Source organism: Neoarthrinium moseri, assembly GCF_022829205.1.
Source record: "Neoarthrinium moseri strain CBS 164.80 chromosome Unknown scaffold39_Wmoseri_CBS_16480, whole genome shotgun sequence".
NCBI lineage: Eukaryota > Fungi > Ascomycota > Sordariomycetes > Amphisphaeriales > Apiosporaceae > Neoarthrinium > Neoarthrinium moseri.
Window position 1 is genome coordinate 352,500 of NW_026055153.1, and position 24,424 is coordinate 376,923.

The 24,424-nt window shown below is 51.0% G+C and overlaps 9 protein-coding genes across 9 annotated transcripts; 4 read left to right on the forward strand and 5 right to left on the reverse strand.

The window, feature by feature from the left end:
- Positions 1-196: 196 nt before the first annotated feature.
- On the forward strand, positions 197-2,138 carry JN550_009015 (uncharacterized protein; the record flags this gene model as incomplete). Its single annotated transcript, XM_049321041.1, has 2 exons — positions 197-1,061; positions 1,138-2,138. The coding sequence occupies 2 exons, from the start codon at positions 197-199 to the stop codon at positions 2,136-2,138; spliced, it is 1,866 nt and encodes a 621-aa protein (XP_049169131.1).
- Positions 2,139-3,548: 1,410 nt separating this feature from the next.
- On the forward strand, positions 3,549-4,643 carry JN550_009016 (uncharacterized protein; the record flags this gene model as incomplete). Its single annotated transcript, XM_049321042.1, has 1 exon — positions 3,549-4,643. One exon carries the CDS (start codon positions 3,549-3,551, stop codon positions 4,641-4,643), a length of 1,095 nt encoding a protein of 364 aa, XP_049169132.1.
- Positions 4,644-5,149: 506 nt separating this feature from the next.
- Positions 5,150-6,614, reverse strand: JN550_009017 (uncharacterized protein; the record flags this gene model as incomplete). The annotated part of the gene is made up of 2 exons (XM_049321043.1): positions 5,150-6,403; positions 6,480-6,614. 2 exons carry the CDS (start codon positions 6,612-6,614, stop codon positions 5,150-5,152), a joined length of 1,389 nt encoding a protein of 462 aa, XP_049169133.1.
- Positions 6,615-8,817: 2,203 nt separating this feature from the next.
- On the forward strand, positions 8,818-12,072 carry JN550_009018 (uncharacterized protein; the record flags this gene model as incomplete). Its single annotated transcript, XM_049321044.1, has 5 exons — positions 8,818-9,107; positions 9,165-9,250; positions 9,316-9,407; positions 9,449-10,877; positions 11,213-12,072. 5 exons carry the CDS (start codon positions 8,818-8,820, stop codon positions 12,070-12,072), a joined length of 2,757 nt encoding a protein of 918 aa, XP_049169134.1.
- Positions 12,073-12,601: 529 nt separating this feature from the next.
- On the reverse strand, positions 12,602-13,691 carry JN550_009019 (uncharacterized protein; the record flags this gene model as incomplete). The annotated part of the gene is made up of 2 exons (XM_049321045.1): positions 12,602-13,458; positions 13,556-13,691. The coding sequence occupies 2 exons, from the start codon at positions 13,689-13,691 to the stop codon at positions 12,602-12,604; spliced, it is 993 nt and encodes a 330-aa protein (XP_049169135.1).
- Positions 13,692-14,641: 950 nt separating this feature from the next.
- On the reverse strand, positions 14,642-16,369 carry JN550_009020 (uncharacterized protein; the record flags this gene model as incomplete). The annotated part of the gene is made up of 2 exons (XM_049321046.1): positions 14,642-15,555; positions 15,607-16,369. 2 exons carry the CDS (start codon positions 16,367-16,369, stop codon positions 14,642-14,644), a joined length of 1,677 nt encoding a protein of 558 aa, XP_049169136.1.
- Positions 16,370-17,983: 1,614 nt separating this feature from the next.
- On the reverse strand, positions 17,984-18,464 carry JN550_009021 (uncharacterized protein; the record flags this gene model as incomplete). The annotated part of the gene is made up of 2 exons (XM_049321047.1): positions 17,984-18,403; positions 18,459-18,464. 2 exons carry the CDS (start codon positions 18,462-18,464, stop codon positions 17,984-17,986), a joined length of 426 nt encoding a protein of 141 aa, XP_049169137.1.
- Positions 18,465-19,658: 1,194 nt separating this feature from the next.
- On the reverse strand, positions 19,659-21,876 carry JN550_009022 (uncharacterized protein; the record flags this gene model as incomplete). Its single annotated transcript, XM_049321048.1, has 7 exons — positions 19,659-20,431; positions 20,483-20,702; positions 20,759-20,841; positions 20,892-21,114; positions 21,171-21,177; positions 21,240-21,577; positions 21,757-21,876. 7 exons carry the CDS (start codon positions 21,874-21,876, stop codon positions 19,659-19,661), a joined length of 1,764 nt encoding a protein of 587 aa, XP_049169138.1.
- A 1,099-nt stretch (positions 21,877-22,975) lies between these two features.
- On the forward strand, positions 22,976-23,368 carry JN550_009023 (uncharacterized protein; the record flags this gene model as incomplete). The annotated part of the gene is made up of 1 exon (XM_049321050.1): positions 22,976-23,368. One exon carries the CDS (start codon positions 22,976-22,978, stop codon positions 23,366-23,368), a length of 393 nt encoding a protein of 130 aa, XP_049169139.1.
- Positions 23,369-24,424: the final 1,056 nt, after the last annotated feature.

Here is a 24,424-nt window from a genome sequence, read left to right on the forward strand (position 1 = left end):
CAGGTTATGGAATTTTCGGCGTTTTTCTGATTTCGGCCCGCTGCCAGCTGGCCACGTGCGGCAAACCTTTCCTCCCCCAAGGCCCAATATCTTCCAGGTCACCTCCCTTGGCTCAATACCGAGTAACAACCATCCATCGAGTCCGCCGCCTTGTCTTGGAGGAGAAAATATCAGGATTGCTAGAGATGAGGCTAGAATGCGCAGTCTAGCACGATGGGGATCACCAGCGCATCGCTTCGCTCGTCGCATATATTCGACCGTGACGCTAGCGCGTCCAAGTCCCGACGAGGCAGAAACATCGGACCTTAGACATGCTGGCTCAACGCGTAACAGACCAGCCGTCGCCAGGCGTGTCAGGTCGAGCATCAAGACATCAGAGACCCGGAAGCCTCACGGGCACGAGGCGACCCCTGGAGTATCTTGGCACCGCAAGGCATCCGTGGCAAAGGCGGCGCATCGGCCAGACCACCTGGGTAGGAGACATGAGGGGACGAAGCTCAAAAACCCCACTGGTAAGCCCGATCCCAACCCAAAGGGCTCTGAATCTGAGGTGGGGGAGCTTCTGTCTTCAGACTCTTGCGACAAGCTGCGCGACTTGGCACGCGATCATCGCATGTCAGGGGAACTTCGGGAATCAAAGCAAGACTCCAGGCGCGTAGATGAAACCCCGACCATATTTAAGCCGCGATCTTCGTCACTCCTTAAGGTGTTACCTGATTCACAGGCAGACACTCTTGGTGATGGCGACGCTGGTGTGTACTATCCCGGGAGGCAAAAAAGACGGGTCCGACGATTGAAAGCGGTTCGAGAGCTTGTGTCCCAGGCCAAAGACCAGCTTGAACGCCTCGCTGAGGCACGGCATGAGTTACTAAATATGGTCGACGAGTTTGAGAAGGAGGCAGGCGACCTGTCCGAGGAGATTGACAATTATCGGAACCGGACGGAGGGGAAGGTTGGGGAAAGTCTTTGGAAGGCTACCTTAGAGGAAATCCAGCCAAGTACAACGCCTGTTTCAAGCACTGGCGGTGCCGACGTCCTCGCATCATACAATTGGGTGGATTGTGAACAAGCTACAATCTACGTTCCAGGCATGTCAAAATTATACCATGTGCCACGTCCACGACTAACCAGACACAGGGTCCCCCGCGGTTTGGCAAGGCTCCCATATGGCAGCCAGAATGCCACCAAATGCTCTGCACCGCGTTCAAGACGTCGACTCTGTTCATACTCCAAAGCACCCCTGGAACGCCACCTTCGAAGCTGTTGGTGCTATGCGACCGGGGTTTGAGTTTGACAATGTCCATGTGATCGCTGACAAGGCGGCCCTTACTAGATTATTCAACTTCTGCGCTGGGGCCAGCTATGTTTTCCGTGTGGAGCTATCCTGGGCATACAACACCTTACTCATGGTAGGAAAACCTCGATCCAGCGTCACGATGCCTGATCCTGCCGTGAAAGACCCACGGATACACTACGGCAAGTACTTTGAAGACCTTTGGACCCGTTTCCCTCCAGACTTGGACGATAGTTTGAGTCATTATCGTATCTTGAACTATAGGATTGGCGATTTGAATTGCGTTGTCCGCGTGGAGACAGACGCCCTGTATGCCCCTGAGCTGATGGATTCTGAGCACTGGAGCAAGCCTGCACGTCCCCGGGAGGCACCGGTTTACAAAGGTGGTGATTGGACCAAATGGAAGGGTAAGGGCGAAGTGGATGTGATCGACAGAGGTAGTCTGGTTCCTCAGAGGATGATTGCGGAACTCAAGACACACAACTGCGTTAAACCAGTCTCATGGCACTTGCCCGGATTGTGGATAGGGAGAGCACCCTATTTGATTCAAGGAGCCCATGCAGACGGCGTCTTGTCCAAGATCTCAGTCAAGAATGTTGCAAGACATCTCGAGGCCTTTGAGGCAAAGGATTCTATACAAGCCACACTTCGCAAGCTTCAAAGGGTCCTTCAAAAGATACGGGAGGTTTGTCAACATGACAAATCAAGTCACTATGCCCTCGTCTGCTCCAAGTCTGACAGCAATGAACCACTAGTCCTGGATTTATTCGTCAATCATGGCCAAAAGCTATATCCGATGCATTATAGATACCTGCTTCGGCATTGGGTGGCTGGAAAGGGGTAACATATTCTACGAACAGCCGAGTATGGGGGGTAATTTCACTCGTGAGCGGAGCCCAATCTTCAGTTGAGTTAACAATCCGGTGTTATGGAGACAGGGCAGGTTCTAGATTTAAGTGTAACAAATATAATATCCAGCTTTTTTGTTTGCTACGGATGTGTGTTAGAGTAACGTTGAAGATCTCTACTGTGGTGTTTTCCTCGGGGAGAGAGATGTACTCGCCTTTCTGGAGAGGAGCTCCATCACTCTCCGAGCGTTTGTCATGAATATAGTGGCCATGGTAGCCGGGCCATTCATAGCCATATTCAATTACCTGGCCAGCCATGTCCAGAACCTGGAGTTTTTGTATATGGATGAGCTGGTAGTGGAGAAGGATCTGGTGTACTTCACTGGCGGGCGTAGGAGAGTCGAGGTTCCATACCTGAAATGGTGCACACGGATTCAACACATTGAAAAGAGAGGGCAAGGAGGACATTCAATAGCCCATTCCATACCACCTGCCCACAGGCGCACCCTTGCATTTTTCGTTCTTCCCAGAGGCAGGAATGGCTGCAGAATCAGTGGAGAGAATACGGTACGCAATAATGTGACACTAGAGTTGTATCTGGAAGGTCTGCCCTCTTATGCAAATAGTAGCTTGCTTGTGTACTAAGTACAAGCAACTCGCTCAACTAACCATATATCATGTCGAGCTGAAGTACATAAGTATCGACACAATGCTAGGCCGGATCCTGACCTGGCCGTCGCCCTCTCTCTTCGCCATACCCAACCAAAGTCGATAGTCGGGGTTTTCTGTGTTTTCTGCGTTCCGATCATATTCGACCAGTGCAACTTGCAGATCGATCTCTCTGGCGAGAGATACACACCCGAGCCGAGCAGCTGAGGCCGGAAGATGAGAACAACCCGTGTTCTGCAATTGGTGGCTTGGGGAGTCTGTCGGGCATCTTTTATTGGATGCTTTACCTGCTTCTTGTGGCCAAGTACTCATAATGGCTCGGAAGTGCTTAATAAGATTACATAAAACTACTGATTAAATGGTATAAAATCTCCATCTCGCTTGTAAGGCTAAGGAGAGAGGGGTTATAAGCCCGTCTATGTAATAAGGCACTATGGCTGCGCCACTATGCTACCAGCCACTCTGTGGCGTGTTACTCCTTTCTAATTAGTCAAACGCTTGCCTTCGGGATCGCGCCCAATCTCCATCCCGTCCCACTGGGTCCTCCATCTGAAATATCCATGGCTCCAAGCGCCTCGGGGCGGAGGGCCTGCACAGCGTGCACCAAAGCCAAGAAATCATGCAACAAGCGAAGTCCGCTATGCGCGAGGTGCGAGCAAAAGGGCCTTTCCTGTCACTACCCTCCTACACGGCCAACGGCTTGGGATTATGCCGTCTCTCGGTCCCACAATGCTGACATGAGCGCCGGGCCGGTGCGGGAAGAGGACACTGCCGGTGCTGCGACGCAAATATCTCCTAGCTTGGCCTCAGAATTTGATAAATCCAGTGGTGATACCTTGACGCTGCTCGAGGTAGAGACAGGAGCGAGCAGTACTACTTGCAAGCAGTCCGACTGGTTCTACAATGCCGACTCATGGACCATCATCGATAGTGTATGTTTCGTTTATCAGATGGAGCTTTTTGATCTCCCCGCCTTAAGGCAGTACATGAAGACTGTTCAAGATTGGCTTCGGAAATGGAGCACCACGGGATCATGTCCTTTTATCCATCACTGCCTTTATTCCCAAAGATTCCCGGATTGTATGCAAGATGCGTACATGGCCTTGGCAGCCTACCTGGCTCGAACGCCAGAAAACTCTCAGATGTGCTTCCGTATAATAAGGGACCGCGCAGAGAAGCTTATCGACCAGTCGAGCCTCTCCGAGTCCAGTATTGAAGCCACGTCCGGGATCGCCATTTCTTCCCTCGACCCGTTCGACCATCTCGCCCGAGTACAAGCGCTTCTTATCTACCAGGTGATAGGGTACTTTGACGGTGATATTACTCTGCGTGGAATGGCCGAGCGGCATGCACCCAAGGTGTTACATTGGACAAATGAAATGTGGAAGTGCATCAAACTCGAATCGAGTCTCTATTCCACGGCCCACAGCGTCGGAACAGATAGCGATGACAGTCTGGTGGCAGCGAACAATGCCGGCCTAGAGTCCATGGACTGGCGCCACTGGATTGTTTGTGAGAGCATTCGCCGAACCTGGATAGTGGCGACTACTACGCAGTCAATCTACGAGGGTCTGAAGGATAACTGGTCGGCCTGCTTAGGCGGAGGGAAGTTTACCCCTCGGGCAGGTGCCTGGGACGCCGTCGATGCTTACTCCTGGGGCCAGCGGGTTGCTCCTAGCTCTGTCCCTCTCCTGACATCAAATGTCACAGCAGATGTTCTATTTGAGACCGCGAGGCCTGAGGATGTCGATGATTTCAGCCATGCCATTCTGGGATCTTGTTATGGCTCTGAAAAGGTCGCGAGGTGGAAGGCAGCAGCCGCCAAGGAGTAGAGATAATGGTTCAACGTGATTCATTGAACGAGGAACGCGGGTATAGATAACCGAAGCAACCTTACCATGTATCTCTGTTCGCCTCATTCTGTACTGACTAGAGAGATCCATATCTAGTAGAGCACACAGTTGAGCACAACGACCCCAACCAATTGTCGGCAAGTCTGCCTATAATATGTTCATCCACTAAACCCCATTTCCGGGTAGCTTTATTTGCTTACCGCTTCCTCGAAAACATGATCTGGCTCAACTGCGGCTCAGCTTCGCTCAGGGCAATGCAGCCACAGCTCAAGACAGCGTAGGTCTAAGCGGGCCTTCATAAATGAGAAAATAACAAAAGAGGATAGCAATGATAATGATAGTAATCGCTACCGGCTTATTATAATATAACTTTATTACAACTCCGATTAAGGAATAATTACAGTCGCGTAATAAGAGGGATAAAATATCATTGACTTTAATACATCATCGTAATCTAATTTTGAAAACGACCTTAGAATGCGACATTATACAGCTAAAGGTGTAAAGCCTCCATCGCCATACTTTTCCAGCGCCTCCCTATACCACATATCCCAATCGAATACTTGTTCCCCCGTGGCGGCCTTCCACCATCCGCCGAAAACTCTAATAAAGTGTTCCCGATCCTCGGGATTCGTCTCTATCACTTGGTCGACTCTGAAGTGCAGCTTCTGCGCAACCAACGCAGAAAGCTGGTACGACTCGTTCTCTTCCTGAAGGATCCTAGCAAAGCGCTCTTCCCCCTCGCTTGGTGTGGAGAGACCCTTATCGTACAGCTCTCCCAAATCGTACAGCAATAGAGGCGACTGGAAAGCCGCGCCTTTGGCCGTGGCAATGGCTAGCTCCAAGTCTATGATGCCAGTGATGTTATAGTCAAGATCAACCAGGAAATTAGCGTCTCTAGAGTCAACGTGGCGCAAGAAGAAAGGACCTTGCTCGTTTCGGGGGAGACAGTCAAGGAGACTCCGATAAATAAGGTATTGGTCGCGGGGTGCAGAAGGGGCAATCTCCCCCGTCCTGATGAGCCCGATTTTGTGCTGAATCAAGGCCTTGTAGTAGTCGCTCATGTCATCGAATGGGCCAAATGGCACCAAGCGCCCGACCGAGTCGTAGTCGAAGAATGCCGGGCCGACTTCCGGCTGGCCTGTCAACGACGACGATGGTTGCAGGCGTCCAAGCGCTCCGAGAGGGTGCTTCTCCAGCTGGGCATAAATGCCGGCCAACTGACGCATGAACTTGTCCCGCTGTGCTTGGTCCGCTTCGTGCCAAGCCAGAGGCTTCCCCGCAAGTTTTTCAACCAGAATATATCCAGCGCCAACAGTGTTGGATGGATCACCATCATCGGCACAGTCGTAAACGCGTGGGACCGGGATATCAGCTTCGGCCAGAAAGCGATATGTGGCGAATTCGCTGCGCCGATCAAAGTTTCTCTCCTCCACCGGAGGTGCGTTGTGGTTAGGCAGCCGGAATCGTGCTAACCAGGCTTTTCCATCTTCAAACACAATTGAGCCATGGTAGTTGCGTCCCCCAACGACGTCCATATTGAAGTACGCCTGATTGGCTGATGGGAGACTGACAGTGCATTTCATTCCGCCACGTAGAGTTCCGGCACGCTCGCGAAGGGCATCGCTGTCAATGCTGTCGATCAGGGCAAAGATCATCTTTTCGCCTGCCGTTCGTCGGGATACGTTAAGCTCTCGAAGCTTAGACTGGTCGCCAGACACATAGATCGTGTGGATTTCCTATCATACGAGAGAGTTAGGGGTCGTATCAGCTTTATCTCGACCTGGCTCAATCATTTATTCTTTCTATACGAACCTCTGTCGTCAGGCACGTGTGTGAAGTTGAGACGGCATGCTCTCCGCAGAAATGTCGGTAGCATTGCTCACACTGCCCGAGAAGCGACCACAAAGCGGGTCGGCGACATGCCTGAGCTGCGCAGTGCCACTTCATGATGGAATTGATTATCAACTCCTCGACGGTTGGTTCTGCTAGGGTAGACGCAAATGCTACCCGACTGAGATTCTCAATCCGTGGCTCAGGGGGCAGGCGATGCAAATGAATCGAAATCAAACCAACACCTGGTTTGGTGGTTGCAGCCCAACGGATATGTAAAAGGCAAAGCAGAATCCAAGGTATGATCCAGACCCAACAATACTACGACGTAAAGGACCAACAAAGGGGTCAGGGCCACCATCATAGGGTGGAACCAGTTTCTAAAGCCGGGTAAGACAGACCTCCGACGTGACGTTCCCCGATGCGCTATTCTACGTGGAAGTAGTCCTGTTCACCCTAGCGCCGGAGTCTTGCCGCGCGCTGCCCTGCCAATATGACCGGGGTCATGCACACCGGTGGGGTTAGGGTCCTGTTGGTGAATGGTAACGGCCACCGCCTTTGCCAGATTGACGAGGCCGTACAGAGAGTGGCATTAAGTTTTCACCCTCTTCTTCGCATCGAATCAACGTAAGTAATTCTCTCTCTCTTAAAAAAAAATTGTATGCTAATTCCAAATATCAGACGGTGGGATCGTAGCGTAGCAGCAGCTCTCCGTCTCCTGCAATGATGCAGATGATTGTCAAGTAATATGGCCTGAACACCTAGTTGATTTAATAATCGACACTGATTTATTACATTGTATAGGTCGGCTTGGCTGGGGCCACCTACAATCACAAGAGTGAAGAGATCATTTAGGTCCGTAGTTTAACTTCGGGCCATCACCAGAGCGAATGTACTGGTTCAACCATCAAGATGTATTGACATAACTGCACGCAAGATTGCTCGGTTGTATCTACAATCATTCGCGCGCATATGTAGGGCCTTGTGTCTGCTTCTACTTGTGCACGGGGCATAATACCAACCGCGGTTCAGGATATCTCCTTCGACCCACATTCTCTAGACCTCGTGCCCCCCTCTCGAAGTCGCCATGTCGACGCGGAGGGTGGAGTCTCAGGCCCTCCATCTTGGAGGTATTCAAGACAACACAAAGGCCACCGGGGCTATTTCTAACCTGCGACTATAACGCAGGCGCCTCGTCAAAACCAATGCCGGGCAAGTAATGGACTATGACTGACACCCCGGCATGAAAGAGCCTGGGAACCGCGTGATATGCTTACTGGTATGCCAATTCGGGCGGGCCTGCGAATTGAAATAACCAACCATCACCGGAGCCGGCTACCTCTAGCTACTGCTTCCCATCACCACGCATGTACGTCCTATGTAACGAGGACGGAACAACAATAGAAAATGAACGCTCATTCGGCGAGAATGAGCTTCAGTAGGCATAAGATTCACGCTGGCAAGCCATTAGATATAATCGGCATTTTTTTTTAGGAGATCAGGTTCTCTTAGGGCATCTTTTACGCTTGAATATAATTTCGCGCGCAAGATTGTGCAGCTATCATTAAGGAGTGTATAGTTGTGGCAACAAGCAGTAAGCTCTGCTTCTAAGTTCTTCTGATATCCACAGATACTGAAATCTGCTAGCAGCCTCATACCCAGGTTACTCCAAGTCTTCGAATGAAAGGAGTATGAGGAGAAACTTGTCCATGGGCATAAGGGTTGGCGGTGGTCTTCTTAGTAAAGTGCTGGCCATGTCATATAGTCAGTGGCAACGAACGGTGATTTTTGTCCAGGACTAAATGATCTGCGGGCCATAGCTATTGGTCTCAGCATAATTAGTCGCAAATCAATCATGTCCCAGTCCTGCACCGCTCAGGATTACCTCAGTCAAACCCGGCTTCTCAGGAGTAGTCGGGTTCGAGCTCAGGGAGCTTCAGCCACAGCTCATGTCTGTGAGTAATAGCTCAGGTCACATTGCCAAGAGCTCAGGTTCAAAAACGGAAGTGGGTTTTGGTTGTACTTTTTTAGGCGACTTCAAGGCTATAATCCCTGTTTGTGTAGGATCCGAAGCATTTCCCCTCTGCCCCTCCTCCTTCGATCGGAGTGGGGCAAAATAGGTATTGCGCAATCCGAAATGGGGGCTCGCTAGCCTGCAAGTAGTAAGTAGTATGTCCAGTTCCCAGCACGTCATTCATGTCGATTGACCTTTTCAATTGCTGTTTATTCTTGTCATTGGGTTGACAGATTCACCAAACCTGATGGTTATCGCATACACAATTCGCTCTTTACCCCAAAGCGCGTCATCAATATAGGAATCATGAGGTCCCTGAACGCCACAGTCTTGGGCAGTCTGCTTGCCGTTACCCAATTGGTAGGGACCAGCGCGGCAGCTCGCATGCCCAATATCGTATTTATTTTCACTGACGATCAAGACTATCACCACAACTCATTGGATTATATGCCATCGTTGCAGGAACATCTGGTAAAGAAAGGCACTTTGTTCACCCAACATTACGCTACCATCGCTGTCTGCTGTCCCAGCCGTGTATCCTTGATGCGTGGTCAGGCGGCTCATAACACCAACAACACGCAAATTGCTGCACCTGCGTGAGTAGTGTTGTATCCCTCCTTCAGAATCGTCTTGTAGCTAAGTCGCACCGCTAGGGGGGGCTACCCGAAATTTGTTGCGTCTGGCGAAGATGACGATTATCTTCCGCATTGGCTTGTTCAGGCCGGCTACCAAGCAGAATGTGAGTATTTCTAGGCTCCGGGAGTGCATGAAGGATTCAGCCATTAAATGTGCAAATCACTGCAGATATTGGAAAACTTTACAATGGTAACTCGCTTTTGAACTATTCGCCGGCCCCCAAGGGATGGAACCATATTGACATTCTGGCAAGTCGTCATGTTCCTTACAATTCGAGGCGTCCAATTGACCAATAAATCAGCTTGATCCCTACATCAATGTACACAATAGCATTGTCATGTCTCAAAATGGTGCCAAGCCCTTGTACTATGAGGGTTGGCAACAGCTAGACGTACTTCGCATAAAATCGCTCGCAAGACTGCAGCACCTGATGTCGGAGAAGGATCATGATCCATTCTTCCTGATGATTGCCCCATCGGCACCGCATGTTGAGAACGCGACGGACCCCCCAACACCTCCATCCCGGTATTCAGGCAAATTTGCCAACCTGTCGTTACCGTATCGACCCAACTTCAACCCACCCGACGAGCAGCACCAAGACAGGCCTAGTTGGTGGTCTGCACTGCCCCGTCTTAATTCCAAACAGATTGAGGAGGTTGAATTACTTTACCAGCGACGCGCTGAAACTATGCTCGGCGTTGACGATATAATTAGCGACGTCGTTGCCACACTGGAAAAACATGGCGAGCTAGACAACACCTATATTATCTTTTCCACTGATCAGGGCTATCATTTGGGAACCCACCGAGATGTCGGCAAATGCTCGCCATATATTGAGGACGCAAACATCCCGCTGGTGGTTCGTGGTCCTGGCGTCAAGCAGGGGGCTGTTTCGCACCTCCCTAGCACCGTGACCGACTTTGCCCCGACATTCCTTGATATCGCCGGGTTGGCCAACGAGAAGCGCCCCGTATTCCTTGACGGTACTAGTATGCTTCAGGCCTGGCAGAATCCGCATGACAGTGCGATCGGTAAGTCCAAGGAGGCCATTAATGTCGAGTTCTGGGGGCGAGCTTTCAGCGAGCTTCCCACGTGGACTGGTGGCGGAGATGGCGCACCCGGGTTATACAGGAATAACACGTACAAGACCATGCGCATTGTGAGCGAGCACTACGGGTGGGTCTACTCACGTTGGTGCACGGGAGATACGGAGCTGTACGACTCCAAGAATGACCCCTACGAGCTCACCAATCTTGCAAACTCGACCGACCCAGCCATACAGCGCGTCAAGTCGCGTCTCAATGCCCTTTTGATGGTCATGAAATCCTGCGAGACCGAAACTTGCCGCAACCCCTGGAACGTGATCCAGCCGCCGAAGCCGAATACGGCCCGGAGCTGCCACGCAGTGTCCAGTCTGGGAGATGCACTGGACCCAGCATACGACGATTTCTTCGCTACCATCCCTGAAGTCAATATTGCCGAGTGTGTTCAATACCAATACGCGCCAAACGAAACTCCTTTCTATCCGCCAGAGGCACAGTACGGCCTGGGTCTAGCTCACCGCAACGCCCCCACGCCATTTGAGTATCCGGATGTGAAGCCAGTGAAGGCAGTTCCCTACATACCTGGCGGCGGCTGGGAACAGCGAACCGCCACGCTCGACACGCTCATGGCTGCAGCAAGAGAGTTGACTGCCGATGAGCTTCAGCAGGCGTGGAATTCAACTACCTGTAATGAGCGCCAGGTTTGCAGCTCAGACCCCCGAGACTTGTTGTTCTAGGCGCTATAGTCTAGTCCAGTCTAATTCTACTATAATTGGTTATGAGAACATAGTACAACCGTGCGCCGCCTAAATAGTGAGCCGATACAGATCCCACTTAAAGGTGCTACCATGGGGCGAAACTCTTATCCTGTCCACCCTAGGAAGTCGATATCGCCACATTGAAAACAATCGATTTTTGGGTATACAAAACGCAGGTGTTGGTCGTATCTCTTGGATAGCTTGATCAAGTGGAATGGAAGGGTAAGTGAACTGCATGCATGGACCAGATTCTTAGTGGCACAGTGGCTGCTGACCTTGCCGCTAAGATTAGCGCTGACGTCTGGCCTCAAAAACCTCGCCGTGGTAGCCTAGACAACTTGGTGATCAACGCCCATTTCAACATGACTGCAAGCTCTGTCGCCAATGTCAAAGTTCTTGGAAATCGCGAAATTTCATCCCCACTCGTCATATGTTTCCATGGATCTGGCGATTCTTGCGCCGCTTGGGAGCCGTTGGCAGAAAGCTTGAGTAGTTCATTCCGCGTTCTCCTCTTTGATCGGAGTGTAGCGAACGCGAAAGTCCAGGATGTTCTAAACGAGCTGCACGCATACCTTAGGGAAGCCAAGTTGCCCCCGCCGTACATTCTGGTTGCGCATTCTTATGGAGGGACATTTGCACGAAATTTCTTGCATCTATGGCCGGCCGATGTGGCAGGCATGGTGCTCGTTGAGACGGGGCAAGAGACGCCGTTGGATCCTGTGATTGAGAGGCGCCAATACGAGAAGCAGGTTCTGGGAACCAAGCCGGTCAGCGTCATTCGTGCCAACACACTCATAGGGAAATGGGTCCAATTCGAAAGGGCGGTGGCAACAGCGAGAGACGAGGCAGACAAGTCAAGGCTGGCGATCCAGCGGCAGCTGCTCGACGCGACAGACAAGGAAGACGAGCGGCTCAAGAAGGATCAGTTGCGGCTGTCACGGGTTCACCATTACCTCCACATCCCCGACTGTGGGCATCATGTCATACGGGACAGGCCTGATGCTGTAGTTGAGGGGGTCCACTGGGTCATGAATAATTTGGCGAGTAAGAATGGATCTCCTGGTGTTCAAAGATTTTCCGGGCTATTAGAGAGGGTGAAGGCGAGCATGCGCCAGGGGTTCTGAAATGAGTAGTATCATATCCCATCAACAGGTCTTCTAGCCAAGACCATTTCGGTAATGGGAACGGCAGCAGAGTCGATGACAGCTGGCAAAATCACATATGCTTGGACAATCCATGGCTTTTCCAAAAGTTTGTGAAGCCAATGAATGTGAGCGTCCGAAAATTGGAGCTTCGAGTCAGTACCACAGCGGCTGAACCACATTCCACCTTCCTCCACTCTGCGATCACGCTTCAAGGTGTCTACACCTTCGGAGAGTTACATATAATCATGATACATATGCAGCTGGGATGAAGACGTTGGGATGTAGAAGTCATGAATCGTATTAGTTTACTCTTTTAACCACGTGCAGTGATCAAGCTAAGCATCCACGTGCTAAGAGTGATGCCTTCATGAAATGCCGTGATGGGTACCCCATGGAGCCCACGACATATCGTCCACCCAAACCAGTACAATGCCATATTGTGCCGCGAATCAAGTCTTTATCATTGCCCGCACATCTCATAATCTCTCCTTTCCATCTCCCTTGCCACTTAGTTCTCGGCTTCGAAAAGCAGGTGGCGAATCGTCTCAACGTTCTCGATAGGTACCATCAGATCGCTCTGTGGTGCCGGTGTGCCATAGCCAAAGAATCGGTGCATCTCGAGAGCGGCGGGCTGGGGAAGCACCCACACGTCCTGCTCCTGGATGGCGTTCTTGAAAAAGACATCTCGAATGATTCCTCTGACAGAGTCGCAGGAACAAGGACCCGTGCGGTCCTCCGGCGAAACGGTGGACGCGGCGTCGGCAAATCCCACATGTTTGGCCGAAGAGGTGTTACGCATAGGGTTGACCGGTATGAACGAGCTGGTGGTGGCTCGGGAAAGGCTTGGAAAGCTACGAGTGAAGGAGGGTGACTGGTCAAAATCGGAAGCAGGTGCGAGCGGAGACTGCTGGCTCTCGGTGACAACCTTAGTACGTCCGCGTCGGGTTGCGGCCACCAGTCGATTACTGATTGACGCGGGCGAGTTCTTCGCTGGACGTCCTCTCTTTCGGGGGGAGAAATCAGTGACAGCGCTACCCTGGGACGCGGTCGTCGCAGCATCACCAACAGGATTCTTGGCCGGGCGGCCTCTTTTGCGGGGAGGAGTGCTGGCACTAACCGAACCAGGGACTTCGGCAACGTTGGCAACGACATCGGGAAGAGGGTATTTTCGGGGTCGGCCTCTCTTTCTGGGCGCTATCTTCGGGACAGGCGTCGGCTCGGGGGATGAGGTTGGCGCGATAGCGGTCGCCACTGCGTTGTTGCTGGACTTCGGGGAGGGAATCGCCGAGCCATCGGACAAATCATTGACGTCCTCGTTCCCATCAATCAAGTGTGTGGCCATGTTCATGTCGTCGAACGTTTGAGCTAGAAGGCCGGGTCAGCCAGATGTGATGATCAGTGTAGGCTGTCATCTGCGCTATTCTGAGATGTTCAGAGATGCTCAGCAGGGCGGTAGAATTACCTTCAGTCTCGTCGCCGTCTGCACAGGGTTCATCTGAAAGGGTCGCATGCTTGGCAACCTCATCACTCTCAAGGTGGGCCTCAGCCTCAGCGTCGACGTCAAGATCAGTGAACTGATCGGCGCTGATGTAAGGCATCCTGGTGAAATTGGTGTGATTATCTGAAGGAGAAACGGTTGTTGATGTTGAGATCAGCCACTATGCATGTGAATTGATTGGGACCTCACAGGTTGCCACGGGAAAGAGGTAAAATTTCTCAGGCTTTGTCAGGCAAAATGTGTTTGCAAGTGAACGAGCGACAGTACAATGGGAGCAGTGAATTGTAGGTGTAAATCAATGCTCCTGAGGATTCTACTTGGCTTAGGATTCCATGGGAGAATGGAGTGAAAATTGATTGCTTTCGCATTTTGCACGTCTCCATCCAATAAAGTAAAGTATGCCACCATTTATCCACTTCACTGGTACGTAATAAGCAGGAGTCACCTTGTGGATGGTCAACACCGAGAACGGGCAACAGGGTCTGGCTAACTGAATGGGGTTCACTTCGCTCAAACTTCACAAAGATCTTGTCTGAAATATGGGACATCCAATTTGATACAAATTCAAATGCACTACCGTGAGTTCTCAGGAATTCAAAATGTCTAGGCCGGCTCCCAGCCTGGTATCTTGTGAGTGGAGTACACAACATATTGAGCATTGCACAACAAGACTACGAGCTGAAAGCCAAATCCGGTGCGCTAAGGCGAAGGAAAATGAATGGTACAATAAAATTGAATGTTACAGATTGTTGCATGAGATTTCTGGCCAAGACATCAAGATGTATGCCATATCAGCCCGATCGTGTGTGCGTCCTGTGTTTGGATACGATTCTCAGCAGTAGCAGGTTCCATCTCTAAATATGGGCGGAAGACATCGCATATGGTGTCCAGATACGCAAAAATTGTGCTTTAGATCACATTTGGTGATCCTGTGCACATAAAATAACGTATCAATGCCCCTCCGTCCCACAATCGACCAATTCAAGCAGTGCAGGCCCTATGGGACAGTAAATTGAACGACTTCTCTGTAGAAGGTTTGCATATCAGTTGTCATTGCACTTCATAGCAGCTCTCCATGATGTTCTCTTTGTCCTTTCTCTTGCTCAAAATGCCTGTGCTTGGCTTCCGGCTGACGATATGCAAGTCCTTCAGCCTTCCAAATGCGTCAACATCTGCTTCGTAGCCAATGCTATCTCGAGTTTTTAGACTTTTCCGCAGTATATCCTCTCGTAGCGAAGCCCTATCTACTTCTAAGTCCCTATTCAAGGCCTCTGCAAGTTCTAGAACGTTCCAAACCACCCCAGCTCTCTTCACCCTGGGGTACTTCATCAATACACTCCACCACTGGCAATAACCGCGTATGCATATTGCGAAGATTATCCAAATGAGCTCACACAAAAGGCCAATGAAAACAATGAATGACGAGAACCCCCAGACATATCTAGGGGAGTCCAAACATGCCATATTGCTATCTTGATACCAATCAATGGTTAGAGGCTCTCCGTTGTAGCAAACGCAATTGCCTAATGCTGTGAAATAATTGTAGGGGTGCGAGCATCCGAACCCAATGTCCAGGAACGGGGCATCTAGCGCATGTTCCGTTCCGTTGAAAGACAAAGTGGAGTTGTATGGAACTATCCCCGGACCACTCATCGAATCGTTGAGAATATAAGGCTTCAAATATGCGAGCATAGGCCATGTGTTGAACAATTTCATGTGCTGAGTCTCTTCTTCACTATTCGTCGCGAAATCCACGTGTTTGAAGTCGAGGAACTCCAAAACCTCTGGAAGTTCATCCTCACGGCCTACGTCGACCGAAAGATATTTTGTATAAAAGCGTGTATCTATAAGGTCGACTGCTGCGGTTGTGTCGGCCTCGGGAAGGTTGATTACAGTATTGGAGCCCGTTGTGTTTACTCCAGTGGAATTAAAGACTACCTGTAACATTCTCCTGGTAAATGCATCTATAGCACATGAATTAGTAACAACCAGTAGATGGGACTTGGCTAACTGACAGCTGAAGATCTCCTTCGACATGAGAGATGCCGGATAGTCGAGGCCCATTGCTGCAGGGCCAATGTTATCCCAAATTGACCGATACCAACCTCTGAACGCAAACCGATCGTCGTCAGCGGATAAGGTTGGTTTCCCAGGCTTATACGGGTAAAGAGGCTCTTCCCGCTTAGCACTATTCGGCTTAGGCTGTGGCACCTCAGAATTATACTTCTGGAAGAGTTCCAGCTCAGACCAGGAACCTTTGGCTGATGACTTGAAGAGCCATGGTTGTAGCGTGGAGAAGTCCGGTCCGAGCTCCACATGCCCTGGTGCTAGACCTAGGCGCGCACTGTCGATCTTCCAACAAAGCGCTAAATGCGGCGTGGCCAAGGGGAGGAAAGTCCCATCTGGCATCTGATATGCACGCTCAGCCGGGCTGATATACCCGGATGCAGCGCTCCAAATTGTAGAAAATAAGAAGGTGTAAAGAAGCATGTAAGTCAAACCAATGAGAAGAAACCAAGCCCTTATCCGATAGCGGCAAAACAGCGTTCCGAAGAAAAACTTAAGTGTTCCCGGCCAGGATTGTGAAAAGAGCACAGAGATGTAGTCCTCGTATGTGACGGTAGAATATTCCATGTAGCAGATGAGTACTTTTTTGGCGACATGGCGGTAAAAAATGTACCCATGAAAGACTCGGCCCGCTTGTGCAATGAGCGTATCCCAGGCGACATCGATTACCTTGGCTGTGGCGAATCCGTAGTTGCCGTAAACGAGGTCCATCGCGAACCATCGCTCAACCATGCTACCGTCTTGTACATTGCAGGTTTGATATGAGAGGTATTCCTCTGACGCTGATGTCTTCCACTTCCACGCTTGCTGTTTGTGAAAACAGACTATAATTACGGTTAAGGGAATAGTCGGTCCTAGAGGCAGAACAAGAAAATACCACCATCTTGACCAAAGATCCTTGTTTGGTGGGTTTCGGAGTTCCTCATCTGGAATTTTCCCCTGAGGAAGTGTGCTGTCATGTGAAGAAAAAGAAAACGCGAGCTGGGACATGGTTCGCTGCCCAAATGTGAAGGTGCTAGGAACCTAGCTTTAATGGAAGGTAAATCTATTTTCTAAGAGCATTGTGTGGAACGACGCAAACGACGCAGTTGATATAAGTGCACCACGCCATGCGTCAAACCTTCAGGGTTTATCATTGAATACAACTAGGGCTTTGCTCCGCGGTATGACCACTGTCGAGAGAGCGATGGCGATAATTTCAAAATGACACCCCATTGGACACTGCGCTGAAATTGTGATATTCCTTTGACCTGGACAGAGCACGTGGCTGCATTGCCTTATCTAATGTAGTGTAACGTGAAACCTCCAAATGTTTGGCCAATGAACAGCTGCACCAAGGCCGCAATTGACCATGGAAATCGAAATTACGCTACACAATATTGCTTACTGGATGTTGAAAGGGAAACAGCGGCCCGCCTTGACAGGCCCAGGCACATTTCGCCCCCAAAAATCGTAGGATCACATCATTGGGGGCCGCTACGTCAGCATATGACTGGTTCAAAATCCTCCGTTACGAACCAATGAAGAGCTTAGGATTCCACCAACGCAGGCCCGGCCCTGTGTGTATCTGAAGGGGATGGCTAAGCATGATATTTCTTAATTACAAGGTGGTTATTTGTTTCGGGGATGCTTCCGGTGAGCGTTCCAGCAGTTCATCCGCATTCTCAGTGGCAAGGATTGAGGCAGCCCCCAGGTATCAGCCTCCTGATAACGTACCAAATTGCTCCAGTATGGCACAGCCAAGTAGAGGCAGGATTAAGACGTGGCCAATCCAAGATACCCGCCGCGTTAGTGCCGAAGATGTCAGAATACTGTCGCCGTTTGACTTAGTGGGTCTGTGTCCTAGGGATGACTTGGGGCTACTTCCTTGTGTCCCAAATGAATCTATGCTGAAGAAACCGTTCCATAAAAGGAAAGTAGTATAATAGTAAGACTACACCGGTCGAAATGGCCGCGGGGGAGCGGGAGGGGGGAACACCAAGATAACATTGCCTGATCCAGCTGGCGAAAAGAAAGTGGCTGTATGCAATCTATGAGCTCCGCCTAACTCATCAGGAAATTTCAGGATGCCACCCTATCACAGATACCATGTTCAATTAATCAGAAGCGGTAGCGATGAATAGCGCCCACGTGTTCAGTATCGCTCGATTTTGCGTATTAGAAGCCGGGAAATGTGGGCATTCCCCAATATCAATTCATGTCGCTTGTCTACTTGGAGATGGACATAAAGCAGCAGAGCAATTGCAGCCATCGCTGTCACCACACCAATGACCTAGCGAACTGAATCTCAAACAGTGTCGGTCTTCTCACACCCGTCGTCGATCACTAGCCATCAGCAAGAACAGCAGCTGCATCCTCAATGAGGATGACGTCCTTGCTGCCGCCGGAATTGAACGGAACGCAGCGACACTGGTCAAGGCAGCTCTGATCGTCAGAGCTCAAGTTGCAGCTCCAGCATCGTGTGTTCTTTCTCCACCAGCAGTCGAAGGCCACCTTGAAATCGTTGTTGCAGTCGAGCATGCAAGTGTCCTTGGGGCCAAAGGCTGCAAGAACGGCGGTGGCGGGGAAGTCGTTCTTGGTCCGAGTAGGAACATCGTCGCCTTCACTAGCGTCGACCATGGCCTTGACCTGCTCGAAGCTCATCTTGGTAATACGATCGCCACTGCCGGCCAAATCGACTGAGCGGGCGGCAGGAGAGCCGGCGACAATGGCGGCCAGCATGGCCTGAAGAGCGACGACGAAGACCTACGATATAGCAGGTGAGCGGTCTTGTCGTTTTATTTCTCAGGATATTACTTACTCTCATGTTGATAGGTTGGCTGATCGGAACAGAGTGCTGGGTTGGGAAGTTGTGATGTGTATTCGAACCTAGTTCGAAGCCGGTAAGCGTTTGGCCTGGAACAAACAGTTCACACGGTAAAAGTAAGGGTCATGATAATTGGCTTACCTCGCAATGCTTCAGGCGAACCTCGAGAGCTTGAGAATTGCTGAACTGAAATTTTCTCGTGTCGCAGCAGGTTGAGAGTGATGGTTGGTTTACCATTCAAACGATGCGGATGTCGCTGAAATAGTTGCTCGCTGGCAGTTAGCCCCCTACATTCACTGATTCGCTATGTTCAGCTAGCTCACTTACAGGTGAATTCATTGGCGAATCATCGGTAACGAGAGTGACTCATGAATCTCCAATCACGCTTATGGTTTATCTTCATGGCCGGATTGAACATGGGCTTAAAAATCTGCAGCAATATGAACGCGGCCCTCGGTAACATGCATTCCTACTCGTGCGATGGATGCACCTCTCTTTCAATGAACATCACCGAGTTATAAAGGATAAGATTCCATAACACATCCTGATGTCCATCTAAAAGTTATTAAAACGTTTAGTAAGGGTTATGGTTTCAAGCAACAGCGAGTCTGGGCTTGGCTGAACTTCTACAGCTAGCGGGCGTGAAAGTCGGATACAAAGAATGTTTCCAAGTTGGGGTCCACAGAAGATGTCATGAGCTCGCACTTCGCTTGCAACAACCTTGTTGCCATAACACACTTTGTAAATATTGAAGTGTCGCTTGTCATCTCCTGATCGAGATTTTAGGCCTTGTACCCTTAGAGGTAGGCAAGGTAGGAAACGTCTATGATTTGGTTAATTGGTGAGGCCTATACAACTTGTCGTCGTCGCTTCGAAGAGCTCTCAAGCATGACCTTTGCGATCCTTTTCTCCTCGTTGTGGGTGCCTGAATTTAAACTTCCGATCATTGAGTGATACCTGAGAGCGCTCTTGTCTTGATGATGTTTAGCGTCGTTCTGTAATTGGCCACAATGCGTAGAACAAAAGAGCATGGCGCAATGTCGCTATTATTTACTGATTTACGGGGTCAGCAGCAATACCCCTCTATATGCTGCCTGTATAACGCTAGATAATCAAAATGAACCGAAAGCACAGCGATATCAACAGCATTAGATGCTCGGAACCGTTCCACATCACCAAAAGTCCTACCACGTGCTAGCGCTGCGGTTGCTGATTCTGACCAGTCCATCCACCATCCATCTCATAATGGGTGCTCACTGGCCCACTCTGCCAGCTTGCTCCTTGATGGCTCGCGTTGTACATATCGGGTCTGTTCTGGCCTGGTGCTTCGTATATCTGCTGACCATGCGCTTCAGATGCTGGGGAAGGCATCTCACTGTACGACTGGTGATTTGGTAGTTCGGACTGATTGTAATAGTGAGCTGGTGGTGCAGAGAAGCCGTTCTGGCCAGGAAGCTCGGGTTGCTGAGGGGATTGTGGCGCTGGTGCCGAGTATCCATGTTGCCCTGGAAGTTCGGATTGCTGAGGGTACTGAGGATATGTGCCATGTGTTGATACAGGTGAAACGTTATCGGTCCGGGTCGGCACATTTGGCTTCAACGTGCTGGGGCTCGGGCTCGCAGCAGGGACAGCGGCGACAGCCGTGCTGTCCAGCTCAGGCTTTCCGTGAGTATCGGTATTCCCTAGTGCGATTGGGGTATGTTGCCAGTCTTTCGCCGCTCGTCGACGCCGCCAGATGAAGAACGCAACTCCAGCGATGAGGAGCAGTCCGACGATGACACCCACCACAGCTCCCACGATCGTACCCAAGTTCGACTTGCTGCCTCCTGAAGAACCCGCGCTGCCCGAGCTGCCCGAGCTACCCCCAGAGCTGCCCGAACCAGAACCAGCTGTACCTGTAGCCGAGGGGCCAGAAGCTCCGGCGCCGCTTCCGGTCCTGGCGGTTTCTATCGCGCTAGTTTGTTGAACTGGGGATGATGAGTACAGGTGGCAAGTAGTCTAAGAAGGGGTATGCTTACCAGACTCTGTAACACCGGCGGGTGTAACTAGACCCTTCGCCGCGCTACAGTACAAGTTCCAGACCGCCAAGGCCGAAGTGATGTCCTCCGAGGCCGTACTCGAGCATGAGTATTTGACATTGGACGTGATGACGCTTGACACCACTGAAGGCATCTGATCCTTGATACACGCGCACGAGGCAAGAGCCTGCGGTCCTCCGGGACAATTGTCGTAGGTTTGCTATAGAGACACGACTTAGACAAACCAACGTAGGATACAAAGGATTGACAACATACGCTGAAAACACCATAGGACACTGCGGATTGTGCGCAGGGAGCTAGAGAGGCGTACTCGGATAGGCCGGTGATGTAGTATGTCACTGAATGGAGACTTAGCCACGCCTGGAAACAGGGGAGAGGGCATAATTACTGTCGCCTGGGGGATTCGAAGTAGTAGGAAACGACGAGGTCCCGTTGTTCAATCCACAGTACGCCGCGTATACTGCCTGCGCCGAAGACAAATCCGCCGTATGCGACGAGCATGAATATTTGACCGAGGTGTTGATGCCTTGGCTGACCTTCAAGGAGTTCTGGTTCTTCTGACATACGCAGGTTGCCAACATACTTGCGTCTGCGGGGCATAGATCGTAAGTCTGGAAAATGAAAGTCAATAACGGCAGATACGCTGGTGTAGTGATATACTACGGACCATACTCCTACAGGATTGATTAGCATCTGCCACCTTTCCAATACTGATTTGTTTTGTCGGGGTACTCACATGACATTATACGAGAGCGCACTGCGGGCGCAGGGTGCAAGATCAGCCCATGCCGGGTAGTCGGTAATATACTCTGACACCGGGCTTGAAGGCTTCGCGAATGAAGCGGCAGAAGCTTGGTTGCAATACGCGTCGTAGACAAGTGTTGCGCTTGCCTGATCATCGGATGCAGTCCCTCCGCAACTGTAGCTGACTGAGGAGGACAGCCGCGTCCTGATCGATGCGGAGTTCTGGTTCTTGGAGCAGACACACGACTGCAGTTCCGTGACGGCCTCGGGACAAGCATCATAGGTCATGGACATGACAGCATAGGATACTGCTGAAGCAGCACATGGTGCCTGTATTCATTAGCATTACTTGGTCGTGTGGCGGCCTGCTCTTTGGCCCAACAATTGCTCTGGTGAAGTCGATCGGGATGAGATGCACGGGCAGATATCACTATACTCGCGTATACATGACTTTGCTGTGGCAGGTATATTGTCTGAGGTGAGTTTGGGGGTCGAACAGCAGAACTTACCAATTCTGTGAAAATGGTCAGATCAGTCACATAGACAACGTCTGCACCAACAAAGAGCCGGCCGCCAAGGCCGAGACACAACAGTGCCCTCAGTACAAACTTTTGCATCGTAACACGCATATTGAGGCGCAAAGGCGTCCCTCTCCAGAGAGTCGCAAAACCGTGAAGAAGAAAAACGGTAAACTAGAAAGAATGTCTTTGGCCCATTCTATGCTGAAGGAGGAAGACTGCCCGAACAGGCGCCAGCGGGTTGCCCTCGGGGAGGGACCACCACGACTCAAATCAAAGCCGCAATTTCCTCTCCATGCTCTTGGCGCGTGGGCGTCCTCAACGAGCCTCTCACAGATCTCGTAGCATGCTTTTTAAGGGGTCCTCGTGGTGTCACACCCCTGTCAGCTGAAAAGCGAATACACAGACCCTTTCCCGAACTCGGGAAAGTTAGCCGCAGCTGCATGCAGCCACCGCCCGCTAAGACTTTGGGGGACCCTCTTCTAACTTCAGGCATCCCAACGGCCATTCGAGGAAGCGAAAAGGCATTGGCGCGCGTTTGATAACCGATAAAACGAGAGGGTGTGGGATGAAGACCATGCTTTGATAGACTTGGTGTGACTGTTCAGGCCTTATAGCTGTACTGCACTAGTTTGGTCTGGGACACACTGTCGAGATGGCGGAAGGTTGCGGTACCCGGCAACACTGCCAGGCCTTGACGTTAGGCTTTGGCGATGCATCTTGGGGTGTTTTAAGAACGAACTCTTGAGTTGAGTTAATTGATTGAAAGACTCATCAACGTGTTTCTCCAGCTATAATGAACAGACCTGCCCAGCAAGTGTATGTGTGCAGCTGTGTCCTATGCGACCTGGGCTGGCAAGGCAGAATGTGAAAGTCAAAAGTTGAAGGAAGCTGAAAATGCCAAGCTCTTAAGCTTAAACTCTAAGGTAACAACGCCGGTACGAAGGAAAACGCCACACAGACGATTCACAGCCAGTGGCTCGTTAAACTCGAAATTTGTTGTAGTCCTGTACCTGGCTAACGAACGGTCAAAATAGTGATTCTGTATCAGCATTGGTAGACGTGCCTGTCATATCTATAATCTGACAGGCAGGACAGGGAAGCCGGCAGAATATCGGGTCAGCGGCATCCGTAAGTCTAATTCAACTGCAGCCCATATATCCATTCACCACGCCTGGCCAGCGTCAACACCCCCTCCCACAAGGCTAAAATGCTCGCCGCGAAGTCGCCCTTCGTCCTCCACGCAGTCATCGAGACTTTCGCCGCCTTGTCCTTCATCTTCGGGCCCGAAAAGCAGATACCCGGCTGCTCACCAGCGACCAAGCTGGTCCTGAAACAGTATGGCGGCTTGCTGTTGTCCTCGAACCTCGTCTGCCTGGTCGTCCTCCTGCAGGACAGGTTCGGCAGCACGGAGAGGATGCTAGCCGCGGCTCTGGGCTTTTACCACCTGTGGCCAATCCACCGCGCCCTGGTGCGCATTGTGCAGCGCGCCCCTGGTGATGCGCCTGGAAACCAGACTCTAGGTGGCCCGCTTGTGCATCTGGGCGTCCATGTTGTCGTGTTCGCCTTGTTTCTCTACGTATCGCTGTTTCCTGGCCAGTGAGGTGCGTGCATCGCGATTGACTAGTAGAGAGCCACTGGAAGCGCCTTTCTGGGACCTTTGGGATCTAAGCTCTGGTTGGCATTACGCTGGCATGATGAATATCCCGTCAAGGATATGGAGAAAGCCATGGTCTGATCGATGGATATGAATAGAGTGAGAAGAAGTCGTCCTGACTTGCCAGCACAGCCATCTTGGCCATGACCATCGTCGTCGAGGATAACTATTCGATGCCCCAACCCAAAAGTTCTCTCGCTGGTGGCGGGGCTATTGGAAGCAAACCGTAGCGTTTGCGACTGGCCCGTTGATCAGACTGTGACGCAGTCCAGCAGAGGCCATGGAAGGAGCGGGATGTATTGGAACACAACCTACGGCCTTAGAGAATGGCCAGAGTGGGCAGTCCTGGCCATAGTGCATTGGCTTTATTTCAAGGTCGTCCCGCAACTGCTCGCCAGAGATGTTCAACTATGAGTAGATAATTTGGAACCAGGAGTTACACGACACATGGCCACGGATTACACACTAGATCGATCAATTGATGAACATAAGAAGTAGATGCTGAAAGCGGCGATTGTCAACAGCTGGTAGACTTGTGCTGCTCGGGAGACTCCCCACGGGGTTACTGTACGGGTAATTGTAAGGGTGCTCCATGGCCCAACTTGAGCAGATAGCTTTGAGAATTGATTGGCTGCATGCATCAGATGCTGCCCTGGAATGCTCCGGGCGAAACAGCTCATTGAATCGCGTGGGGAAACAATAGTACGAAGGATACGAGGCCTTCGCGATGCCGACAAGGGGTACAGATGTGACAACAGATGGTGTTGATCTGTCGCGGCCAATCATGGGACGAATTGGAGATGCTGTCCCAAAGTGACGTCGGGGCTCGGCAAAAATTGGAGAGGCTGGCATTGGATGGCTGGCAGCAGCATTCTGGGCAACCGGGGGACCAGGACAGGACACCAAAAAGGTGGGACGATGAGCCGCTGTATGATCCAAGCTCCCAGCCTGGATGGAAGGCAGAATGGCCTGGGATGCGGTGCCTGGCTAACCCGGAGTGCT